The sequence below is a fragment of the Mastomys coucha genome, unplaced genomic scaffold (assembly GCF_008632895.1).
Source record: "Mastomys coucha isolate ucsf_1 unplaced genomic scaffold, UCSF_Mcou_1 pScaffold6, whole genome shotgun sequence".
NCBI classification, from domain to species: domain Eukaryota; kingdom Metazoa; phylum Chordata; class Mammalia; order Rodentia; family Muridae; genus Mastomys; species Mastomys coucha.
The window spans coordinates 127,192,201-127,204,932 of NW_022196912.1; the positions used below are offsets into that span (position 1 = coordinate 127,192,201).

The 12,732-nt window shown below is 47.7% G+C and overlaps 2 gene segments (V, D, J or C); both read right to left on the minus strand.

Annotated features, from left to right (window-relative positions):
* Positions 1–12,732, minus strand: part of LOC116080189 — a 1,139,691-nt gene that overhangs the window by 31,457 nt on the left and 1,095,502 nt on the right.
* The window catches only part of LOC116080192, a 10,679-nt gene continuing 4,651 nt past the window's right edge, over positions 6,705–12,732 (minus strand). Inside the window, 4 exon segments of the C gene segment in view lie at positions 6,705–7,127; positions 7,229–7,549; positions 7,662–7,703; positions 8,065–8,355. Coding sequence covers positions 6,805–7,127; positions 7,229–7,549; positions 7,662–7,703; positions 8,065–8,293 — 915 coding nt within the window.

The following is a 12,732-nucleotide window of genomic DNA, read 5'->3' on the forward strand; positions in this document are numbered from 1 at the left end:
TTCTTTCTTTGTTTAGTGCACTTGGTGTTTTTATTATTATGTGACAGGAGGAATTTCTTTTCTGGTCTAGTCTATTTGGAGTTTTGTAGGCTTCTTGTATGTTCATGGGCATCCCTTTCTTAAGGTTAGGGAAGTTTTCTTCTATAATTTTGTTGAAGATATTTAGTGGCCCATTACATTGGGAGTCTTCACTCTCTTCTATACCTATTATCCTTAGGTTTGATCTTCTCTTTGCATCCTTGATTTCCTGGATGTTTTGGGTTAGGAGTTTTTTGCTTTTTGCATTTTCTTTGACTGTTGTATCAATGTTTTCTAAGGTGTCTTCTGCCCTTGAGATTCTCTCTTCTATCTCTTGTATTCTGTTGGTGATGCTTGCATCTATGGCTCCTGATTTCTTTCCTAGGTTTTGTATCTCCAGGGTTGTCTCTCTTTCTGATTTCTTTATTGTTTCCATTTCCATTTTTAGATTGTGGATGGTTTTGCTCATTTCCTTCACCTGTTTGATTGTGTTTTCCTGTAGTTCTTTAAGGGATTTTTGTGTGGTGTGACCCATGGCAATGAGTCAAGCTACAACTAAAATATAAAATGTGCAGTGTGACAAGAAAGAGAAAAACCAGGAGGTGTAATGGAGGCAAGACTTGTGTGTTGCTATTTTAATATCTATCCAATTATATGTAAAAACCAAAATGGGTCAAAACATATGGGGAAGCATATTTCATGTCCATCAAAGAAGAATCCACTAAAAGGCATTTTAATCCTTTTAAAAACTTAAAAAAAATCCTGTCCCATACAATACAGTTTGATTAGTCTTCACCTTTCAAGACTCTTCCAGTCTTCTTGCATCTCCCCTGTTCCCCAGATCCACTGCTCCTGTATTTCTCTTCAACAACAACAACAACAACAACAACAACAACAACAATAACAACAACAAAACAGACCTTACAGTGATATCAATGAAACTCAACATAAGAAGATGCAACAACACTAGGCAAGCCCTCCTATGAAGACTGGATGAGGCAACCCAGTAGGAGAAGAGTGACCACAAAAACAGGGAAAAGAGGCAGGGATAGTCCCCCTCCAACTGTTAGGAGTCCCACAAAAGTCCAAAGCTAACAAACACAGCCTGTATGCAGAAAACTAGCTCAGACCCATGTAGGCTGTATGATTGTCTCTTCAGTCTTTGTGAGCCTCCTATGAGCCCTGCTTAGTTAATTCTGTGGGCCATGTTCTCCTGGTGTCCTCAACCCCTCTGGGTCCTACATTCCTCCTTGCCCCTCTTCTGAGTGGTTTCCAAAGCTCTGCTTAATGTTTGGCTGTTGCTCTCTTCAGCTGCTTTCATCAACTGCTAGGGAAGCCTCTCTGGTATTGGTTGGGTTAGGCACTGATCTATGAGTAAATTAGAATAATATTAGGAATAATTTCATTGAGTTCATTTTTGTCAGTCATGTTTTGTTTTACCCTAGGTCTCTGAGACATCCAGCTTCTGGTTCCTGGCCATCCAGGCAGTATCTGGCATGGGCTCCCTTTCCTGTTTAGTGTCAATTAGACAAGTCATTGGTTGGGACTCATAATTGTTGAGCCACGATGTCCTAGCACTTCTTGTAGGCAGGACAGATGTGGGTTGAGTGTCATGTGACTAGGTTGGTGTTCTCATCCTATCACTGGGAGTCTTGCCAAGTTTCTGAAGATGTCTGGTTCAGGCTCTATCTTCCATTACTAGGAGTCCTCACTATGGTCATCGTCATAGGTTCCAGTGTATAATTATCTCAGTATATTTCATATTGTTTGTGGCTGTTGTGAAGAGTGTTGTTTCCCTGGTTTCTTTTTCAGCCAATTTATCATTTGTATACATGAAGGCTACTGACTGTTTTACCCAGTTAATCTTGTATCCAGCTTGTATATGTTCATTGAATATATTTGTCAGGTGTAGGATTGGTAGGATTTTTTGGTTAATTATGCAAACTACTATTATGTCATCTGTGAATAATTTGACTTTTTCTTTTCCATGTTTCACCCCTTGATCTCCTATAGGGGCTTTATTGCCTTAGCTAGAACTTCAAGTAGCATACTGGAGAGACACAGAGAAAGTGCACAGCCTTGTCTTCTCCCTGATTTCAGTGGAATTGCTTTGAGTTTCTCTCCATCTAATTTGATTTGCTATAGGTTTGGTATAAGGTTTGCCCTTATTATGGTTAGGAATGTCTCTCTTTTATTCCTCATCTGTCCAATGTTTTTATCATGAAGTGGTTTTGTTAAAGACTATGTATTTTGTTAATGTCTTTTTCAGCTTCTAATGAGATGATCATGTGTTTTTTTCTTTCACTTTGTTTATACATTACATTGCTTGATTGCTATATTTTGAACTATTTCTGTATCTCTGGAATAAAGCTGCTTGACCACCTTGAAAGATCTTGTTGATGTTTTCTTAGATTTTTTTTGGGAGACTTTTGTTAATCATGAGTGCATCCTTGATTTTTTTGGGAATATGAAAATGGATGGTTCACCTAAGACTTCAGGAACAGATGAGGGGGGCACAGAAATATTTCTATCACATAAGAATGGTTGTATACATATATATATATATATATATATATATATATATATAGAGAGAGAGAGAGAGAGAGAGAGAGAGACTCAGAAACAGAGACACTGGAGAGGAACTTAAGACTTTTAAGGGACTTACCACAAATTTTGGCTGGAAATGTGTGTGTTAATTTTGATATCCCTGGGACAAGGCTGTGGGATGGAAACTGAGGCAGGAGCTGATGCTATGACCCTGTGCTAAGATCCTTCTCTGATATGATGGTTTGTTTGGTTGTCCCCTTGGTTGGATTAAGTGATGGGGTTTCTGTGGATGTGTCTATGCAGGACTTTCCAGGGACTGTTTGAACTTAAAAGCTCTGAACTAATCAGTGGAGTAAGACCTTGGTGAGTGGATCCAGAATATGATGACATTATTGGGAGGTGGTGATGGTCGGGGAGGGACTAATGGAGGAAGTAAGTTACTTCAGTGTGAATTGGGACTATATGGAAGTGATCAGTTCTCCTATCTTGGGTTCTTGGATCACTGATCTCTTCTTAAGTGTGCCATGTTTCTGAAACCAGAGTCGGTCCACATAGGAAGAATACAGTAAGTGTAGAATATTTGAAAAATGTTTTATTGACAAAACCCCCAAATAAACAAAACCAAAAAAAGCAGAGACCATAAAGCCATTAATGATCTCCAAGAAATTCAGAGCCAAAGCCCTGAGTCCTTTGAGAACTTTCTCTTATCCACAGGAGGGTATGTGCTGAGTTTTCCTACCTGCCTTCCTTTTTTTTCCTGTCTGGAGACTCTGACTTTTCTTTGGCTGAGAAGTGATGGAGAAATGGGTATTGGACCACTCTAGTAGGCTCACTCCACACTCCAGTGGTCTGGTGCTCCAGGGCATGGCAATTCCTTGGACTTCTGCTCCAACTGTCACTAGCTACAGTAAGAGTCTTGGATAGATGTCAGGTCTAGAGAATGAGCCTATTGTACCATGGCTCTTCCCGGTGTCCTTCCACGTCTGTTGCTCTTTATTTTTTTCCTTATGCTTGATTGGAACCTGCTCCTCCTTGCTAGTCACCCAAACTCTCTGCTAGGGCTACACAGAGGCCATGAAGCTCAGGCCCTTCCCTTTTGTGCTCCCAGAGTGTAGTTGAGAATTCCAGACATATGGTGGTGTCTAGGTATTAGGGCTGTAGGGTCAGGGTTTTCTGTGAATTGTTCCTTCATCTGAGAATCCAGTGTATTGAACCCAGTACCAGAAGAAGGATCTCCATAAGGATCCCAAAGTTTGGATGGTTCTGTTCCAAGATCCTGAAAAACACAGGCCTTTCCCACAACCAAGGGTTCATGGAAGTGGTAAGAAGGAACCTGGCAGGCCGTGCCCAATGGAAAGGTCTCTGGAATAATTCAATCAGCATTATCAGGGCCATGGCTTCCCTGATTTTTCTGGCCTGGATAAAATCTGTCTCATTTTGGGGATCCAAAAACTGTGTCTTCTGTTGTCAACAGAACATGACATGGGCAGGGCTGGCTCCAAGGTTGGTTCCTTCCCAGCTGGACACTGGTAATGTTGTCTCTACTTCAGTTCTTCTGTCCCAACAGTTTGGATATACTATTGAGTTAACTAATACCCTCCTGGACCTATCCAGTGTCTTGGCTGCTGCTGTGATGGTGTTTTAGGTCTTGGTGGGTTATAATGTCCACATGATCCTCCAGAGAGGGAAGAGTTGAGAGTAGCTGAGTCTCAGGGTCAGAGGGCAGTAAAGTGAGCAGACAGTGCTGCATGAGTCACTCTGCCTGACATATTGGACGGGGTCCTTCAGGGCCTGGGAAATCCCTTGCCATTACAGGAGATAGCCTAGGGCCCCTGCCCAATCATGTTCTTGTATTCAGGAGCCAGTGTTTGCTTCAGCCCCACCACTGAGGCGAAGATCCACTTTACCTGTGGGGAGGGAGAGTAAGTCAAGATCAGAACTGCATTCTGACCTGTGAACACATCAAGGACCCTCCCACCTCAAGTCACTCCACATAGGTAGCTCAGCTAATCAAATACCCATCCCTATAGCCCTCTCCAGCTATGAGGGAGTCTAAAGGATGGCTTGTGGACCAGAGAGGGATGGAATAGAGGAACTGTGCATGGAGTGGGAATAGTGTGGGATAGGTAATTGGATAGCATGGGACCAGGATGAAGATACAATATGGGACAGTATGAGGACCATGTGGGCACTGCATAGGAACAGTGAATAGGGACAGTGTGGGGATAGAGCGGGCTTAGTACAAGGACAGAATGGGTGGTGAGGTGAGACAGCACGGAACAAGGTGCACCTGGGAGAGAGTGCATTAGACACTAACAGTGTGGGAACAACATGGGAATTCAGGGGACAGTGGACAAATGTGCAGGGATGGAGTTGGGGACAGCAGGTTTCAGTGTGGGGCCAGGTGCAAACAGAGTGTGGACAATGTGGGGGACAAGATGGGCAGTATGAGACACTAGGGACTGTGTGAGGAGACAACAGCATGGGACAGCATAGCAGGGAGCAAAGGACAGTGTGGGACAGCATGAGGCAGCATAGCGATAGAATGGTGACAGTATGGGGCATCATGGAGACTGTATGGGACATTGTGAGACTGTGTCATCCAGGAGGGTAGACAGCACTGCATACCATATAAGCCTGTGATCAATAGCATGACACATTATGGGGCACAGGTTATCACAGGGACAGTGTGGCTGACCTTGAAGAGTGTGACAGTAGCGCTGTAGCACACGCTGAGCAGAAAGAGGCTGATAAAAATGGTGATGGTCGTCCAGAGTGCATCCAGCTCCCCGTCCTGGGCCTCAGCACAGATATTATCCAGTTCTGTGTCTGGACAGAGAGGGCGGTCAGTGTTTCTCCCAACAAGATTGGGATAAGGCCATTCCCATGTGGTAGGAGCCTGCATGGAGGCCCAGGAGAAAGCTGCAGCCTGACTGGGCCAGCAGACCCTCCCTGGGGCCACTTCTCCTTTCTATAACCTCAGCTCCCCAAAATGCTGCAGTTTTTTCCCTGGGCTCAGCCAGACACACTTGACCTGATGCTGACCTGGCCTGTTCAGTAGGTCATTCTGTTTGCCCCAGCCTTCAGCTTGGAGACAGCTAGCCTGAGTCAGGGCCAGAGAGCCTTGTGGGAAGTATTGGTGTAGTTTTCCTGATCTTCTGTCTATTCTCTGTTGACCAAGAACAGAGGGCCAGAGTGATCACAGGGCCTATTCCCCGTGATGACTGTACTTCAGAGAAAGTACACACAGGGTAGTAAAGTAAGTGAAATAGCTTTGGTCGTGTGTCAACTGTGTGAGTTACAGGCACCAACCCTCAGTGTCAGGGGCAGACTCAGCCCGAAGGCACCTGTGTGTGACCCGAAGGCACCTGTGTGGGAGGAGGGTTGTTGGCGTCCCTGGCATAGAAAAGTTTTGCCTGTATCACTTGGCCCACTTGTAAATCCTGAGGATGACCATGTGGGTAGACCTGGTACCTTTTTATCTTTTGAGGAATGTATAGGATGCTCATTGAATTTCAGTGTGTGATTCTGTGTGTGTGCCCATATGTGTGTGTGCCCGTGCGTGTGTAGATGTATGCACCTTTGCACATATGGGCCTTGTAGGCAAGGTGTTGTAGAGCAGGTTGGTTTTTGTAGATGCACGTTCATCCTCCATATGGGAATCTGATAGCAGTGAGACAGCAGTGAGAGCTCCCTGTATCATCACCACACTACATAGACTTAGCCTCTGGAAAGGCTGAGCAGAGAGACAGCAAGGGTCTGTCTGCAAGACTATGACCACATGTATCTATTCAGTGCCCTCAGTGAGATGCTTGGCCAGGAAGAAGGGTAAGGACAGAGTGATGGAGGTGAAGGCTGTGTCTTCCTTACTTTGGGGTTTTGTTAGTCACATTCTGTGCCCAGAATAGACAAACTGCAATCTAGAGGGAAGGCAAGTGGGAGGGATTGTCTAGGTATAAGCCTCCACTTTTCAGGGAGAAGTAAGTTTTTTTCATGCCAGGAAAGTTTAAAAGTGCTGGGTGTGGTAGTGTAGGCCTATGGTTCTTTTCTTAGTCACAACTCAGGCCTCAAACCATGGAGACCCCTCATCCCATGACCTAGCTAGACTCTATATTTCAGAAAGAACAAGGACATTTTTGCAGTATATCAAGGTAGTGCCGGGTGCTTTATTTACACGAGGAAAGGGTAGAGGTAGGTGTCAGCATCCCTCAGGACCCAAGGGCTCACAGGTCACTGGGGTCATTTACCAGGAGATAGGGCGAAGCTCTTCTCAGTATGGTGATTATGCAGGGCCTCATGGAGTACAGAGCAGGTGAAGGAATCTCCCTCAAGCCAGGAGTTCTTCTTCACATCAAGCTTGCTGTACATGAAGTAAGAACCATCTGTGTCCATGGTGAGTTGAGTGTTCTTGTAGTTTTCCTCTGGCCGGCCATTCCTCTGCCACTCCACAGAAATGTCAGAAGGATAGAAACCTACTACCAAGCAGGTCAGAGTGACTTCCTCCTTGGTCATCTGCTCCTTGGGAGGCGGTATGGTGTATACCTGTGGAGCACGTGGTGTACCTGTGGGTAAAGAGAGTGGTCAGCCCAGAGATCACTGACAGGGCAGAAGTCTGCTTATGCCAAGCTCATGCAGCTTCTACATCACACACTGCAGATCCCACCTTTGTCTTTGGTGATGGTTTTTTCGATGGGGGTAGGGAAAGCTGCACTGTTGACCTTGCATTTGAACTCCTTGCCACTGAGCCAGTCCTGGTGCATGATGGGGAGTTCACTGACTGAGCGGAAAGTACTGTTGAACTGCTCTTCCGGGCGTTGAGTCTGAGCTGTGTGCACTTCTATGTCATCTACATACCAGTTGAACTGGACCTCGGGATCATCCTGGCTGATGTCTACCACAACGCATGTGACCTTAGGAGTCAGGGTGATGGTGAGCACGTCCTTAGGCTTTGGGGGGAAGATGAAGACAGATGATACTTCTGGGACTGTAGATAAAGAAGAAAGGTGGAAATAGATCAATACCTGGGCCACCCTCCAACATGGCCACCTGAGGACACTTGTTGCATTTGGGCCAGAATGAAAGGCCTACTGACTTACCTGGACATTTGCAAGGCTTGCAACCACAATCGTCTCTGGGCACTGCAGAGAGAAATTTGTGTGTTATTGGTGTCTGGAGGTGAGAAGGCACATGGATGGAGGTAGGGAAAGATTGGCTCTGGTGTGGGATCATGCCAGGATGCTCCTGGGTATGACCTTTGACAGGTTGATACCCTAGTCTGTTTCTGTATGTCAGGAGTCATGGGAATTCAACCCAGGGTTTTAACCAAAGAGTGTGAAGGACATAGTCAGAAATCCCCAGAAGGGGGACAAAGAAGAACTTTTGATCTTCTGGGCTGAGGTCCATTTCCTGGAGATGGCTGTCCAGCCTGGTTGGTCTAGGCAGGCTAATGTCTTAGCCTCATCTCTAGTGAACTCCTCCTCCCCAAGAATGTCCTCTCACCAACTTTCTTGTCCACCTTGGTGCTGCTGGCCGGGTGGTCTATGTTGCAGGTGACGGTCTGGCTGGGCCAGGTGCTGGAGGGTACAGTCACTGAGCTGCTGAGGGTGTAGAGTCCAGACTGCAGGACAGCTGGGAAGGTGTGCACACCGCTGGACAGGGCTCCAGAGTTCCAGGTCACGGTCACTGGCTCAGGGAAATAGCCTTTGACCAGGCATCCCAGGGTTACCATGGAGTTAGTTTTGACATCAGATCCAGGGGCCAGTGGATAGACAGATGGGGGTGTTGTTTTGGCTACAAGAAGAAGCATATGTGATCATGCTGTCAGACAGGGTTGGACCAGACCTTCTAGGACGATCTTTTGTACCCTTCTCAAGTCCCCAGCTCTCTACATGGAGTAGGTAATATCCAACAATTGTGCCTGTGAATGTCAGGGTCATCAGGCCAGATGAGACCTGAGACCTTTGAGCCCAGTCCCGTTCCTCGTTCACTTTTAGGAAAGTCCTGTCCCCCTTTCCAGTATGGGTATCTCTGTTTACCCCACCAGCTGTCCAATGTGGGTATCTGTGTCCCACTGTTAAACCTCTTATACCTGGGCCATATGGCTGTACACAATCTGGACAACCCTGAAGCACAAACTGAATTCTGCACATCCTTGCGGCCTACAGTCTCTTCCTGCCTTTGCTTGCCCAACCATGTTGGCTCTTGCCAAACTCCTAGGCTGCTTCTACCTGCCCTGGCCTGTTCACTGGTGGCCCCTGTTTTTTAGGTTCCTTGAACTCTTCATAGTCCAAGAGCTCTGGCCTTATCTTTGTTTCGCAGGTGTTGTCTTTTTTAGTTGGTTTTGAACTAAGTATGTTGAGCACTCTCTATCTTGGTTCAGGATCCATTTCTTGCTTATACACAAGCCTTTTGGATTTGTCTCCATGCCTACCCCCTATCAAGTTAGCCAGGCTCTTAAACATTTACTCTAAGACACAGCTTTTTACTTTGGTTCTCCGTGATTCTTTCCCCCAACTCTTAAAGATCACTACTAGCACCCCTATTTTCCAGGGACTCATTATGGGTCTCTCTGTCCTATGTGCTTAGTGCTTGCCACCTCCTTGTAGTGTAGTCTCACTAGTGAGAGCTCGCTGAAGTCAGCCTTGGCTTCTCCTCTCTTTCAGTGTTGTCTTCACAGTGCCCTGCATTCTGCCTATGTGTGGGACTTGTGTTGCTAAACCTAGAGAAGTCCCTTTCCTTTTTTAGTAGTCACCACCACCATTTTTCATGAAGCTGGTCATCACTTCCCCTGGTTTATCTCTTCTGTCCCTTGGATCCTTCCCTTCATCCCCAGGGCCATGCAAGTCACTGGTGCACCTGAGCTCTGACATCTCCTGCTCAGCCCCTGATGGTCACACTCCCTTGTGTAGATTGAGCCTGTGTTCCCTGTATTGTTAGGACAGATGTGATCTTCCTGCCTTTGTTTCCACAATCTCTCTGGATCACAGCTAGAGCTCTTAACTAAAGAGCTGCAGCCTGTATATTTTCATTGGCAATGTCAACCCTAGGATTTCCTTCTGTTCTTGTTCCAGTTGAGCCTAAGACCCTTCCCGAGGCCCTCCCATCCCCCAGACCTTTTTTATCTTAGCCCTCAGCTATTCTTGGTGGCTGCATCAGCTCAGCATTTTCCAGTGTCCAAGGGTTCTTTAGCTCAGCCTCTCTGTCCTGAGTAGAGTACCTTAGTTGGCTCCTGCTAGATGAGACCTGCTAAATGTTCCCTTCTGCCTCTTTCTTCCCTCCTGAGACTTGGGGAGGCCTACTCCCCTTCCTGCTGTCCCCTCAGCTCTGATCTCTGTAGTACTTGATGGGCTTGCTTCCTCCACAGGGTCCCTACTCTTTCCCATGGACAGTCCCCTGTAGTCTTCTCCCTCTCTCCCAAGACCTCTTGGATTGTGAAGCTTGTTCTCTTCCCCTGATCCAATTGCCAGCAGTGTCCCAGTCAGCTCTCTGTACACACTGACACCAGCAGTGTCCTTGCTCAGCATGGTGTCTCAGTCAGCTCTCTGTACACACTGACACCAGCAGTGTCCTTGCTCAGCATGTCCTTGCTCAGTCAGCTCTCTGTACACACTGACACCAGCAGTGTCCTTGCTCAGCATGGTGTCTCAGTCAGCTCTCTGTACACACTGACACCAGCAGTGTCCTTTCTCTGCCAGGCCTCCTTTGTTTTACTGTCCTGGAATCTTGAGCCCAAAGCATCTCAGGCCTGACCTTGCCATCAGAGCAGAGAGCTGAATCAGCTCTAGCCTAGCCCTCCTGGCTCTTTCTCCTGGCACCACAGCATGAAGTAAGCATAACTTCTCCTCCCCTCTGCCATTTGCTTCCTATCAAGCTACCATTTCACCTCAGCCTGTTCCTCAATGCCATGGCTCTGGTCCCAGCAGTTATTTCTAAGGCCAGGTAATAAGCTCAGGGCAGTGACCTGGCCCTGCATGGTGTCTCTATACACACTGACACTTGCCCGGTTCCCTTCAACTATTCAGCTGGAACCTCTTCTGCTCCCCAGTAGCTGCACAGCTCATCCCTATACCCTTACCTGCCTTAGTTCTGTTGTAGGTGCTCAACTTGGTTTCCTAGTTCCTATTTCACATCTGCTGAGCCTTCTCTAACAGAATTCTCACCTACCCTGGCTAACCTGTAACTGTCCAGTCTGGTTCCCCATACTCTTACCTGCCTCAGCTGCCCTGCAGTTGTTCTTTCTGGATCCCTACACTCCCACTTGCTTCAGTTTCCCTGCATGTGCTCAGCTTTCCTAGCCACACTGCCTTTGTAGCAGCTCAGCATTCTCCCCACATTCCCATCTACCGCAGATACTCTACTCTTGTTCAGATGGTACCTTTTACACCCATTAGCTCCAGCTCCATGCTATTTTTTTCAGCTAGGACACCCACACTGCCACCGGTCTCAGTTTCCCTGTTGCAGTTAAGTCTAGAATCCTCCATTACTTCCTACTTTTTTCTCTTCTTCGTGTACTCAGCTTGGATCCCCACTCCTATTCAGACTAGCACCTGCTCCCCTGTACCTGCTTAGCCTGGTTCTCCAGCCCTATTTGTCCTGCCTACCCAGTAGCTGCTCAGCCTGGACCTCCACATAGCTAATAGCTCCAGCTCTCTTGTAGCAGCTCAGCCTGACTCCTTACATTTCTACCTACCCCTGATCCTCTAGAGCTGCTCAGCCTGTCTCCCATTGGCCCAATAGCCCCAGATTCCCTGCAGCTGCTCAGCCTGGAACAAAACACTCCCAAGTGCCCTAGCTCTCCCGCAGCTGCTCAGCCTGGTACCTTTTATACCCATCAGCCCCAGCCCCCTGGTGTTTTTCCAGCTAGGATGCCCACACTCTCTCAGGCCTCAGTTCTCCTGGGACTTCTAAGCCTACAATTCTCTAGTACTACCTCCCTCAGCTCCCCTGTGTCTATTCGGCCTGAATGCTCACATTCAGACTTTATCCTGCTCCCCAGTGTCTTCCTAACCAGTTCTCTCCCTTCCCCCTCATAGCTATCCTAGCTCTCCAGTAGCTGTTCAGCTTGGTACTTTATACACATAAGTTGCAGAGTCCCGATATTTGTTCTGCTAACCCACACTCCCACGGGGTTTAGCTTGCCTGTGACTGCTAAGTTTAGAATCCTCCCTTTCTCACTACCTCAGTTCCCCTGTGTCTACTCAGCCTTGATCTCTACCTACCCAGTAGACCCTGTTCCTTGTGTGATCTTACAGCTGTTATCCCCCAGCATTCCACCTACCCCAGCTAAGCTGGAGCTGCTCAGATTTGTACCATATACACCCAAGAACTGCAGCTCTTTAGTGTTTGCTCAGCTGTGTCTCCTATACTCTCACCTGGCTCAGTCTCCCTGTGCCTGCTTAGAATCCCCCACTACCACTTATTCCAGCTTCCCTATGAGTACGCAGCATGTACCCCTACCCCCATGCCAAATAGCTCCTGCTCTTTCTGTGTTTTTTTGACCTGATTTCCACATTCTTCTCTGACTCAGCTTCCCTGTAGTGAATTTGCCTGGGTCCCTTCCTTCCATGTGCCTCAGCTTCTCTGTAGTTCTCAGCCAGGAAGCCCTCATTCTTACTGAGCCTGTTCCTCCCTAACAACTAAACTTCCACCTGGCTCCCCTGGAGCTGCTGTGCTGGATCCCCACCCTTCCACCTGACCTGGCTCCCCTGTAGCTGCTGTTCCTGGATTCACACCCTTCCACCTAACCTGGCTCCCCTGGAGCTGTTCTGCTTGGATCCCCACCCTTCCACCTGGCCTGGCTCCCCTGGAGCTGTTCTGCTTGGATCCCCACACTTTCATCTGTCCTGGCTCCTCTGGAGCTGCTGTGCCTGGATTCACACCCTTCCACCTGACCTGGCTCCCCTGGAGCTGTTCTGCTTGGATCCCCACCCTTCCACCTGACCTGGCTCCCCTGGAGCTGTTCTGCTTGGATCCCCACCCTTCCACCTGACCTGGCACCTCTGGAGCTGCTGTGCCTGGATTCACACCCTTCCACCTGTCCTGGCTCCCCTGTAGCTGCTGTGCCTGGATTCCCACCCTTCCACCTGACCTGGCTCCTCTAGAGCTGTTCTGCTTGGATCCCTACACATCCACCTGTCCTGGCTCCCCTGGAGCTGTTCTGCTTGGATC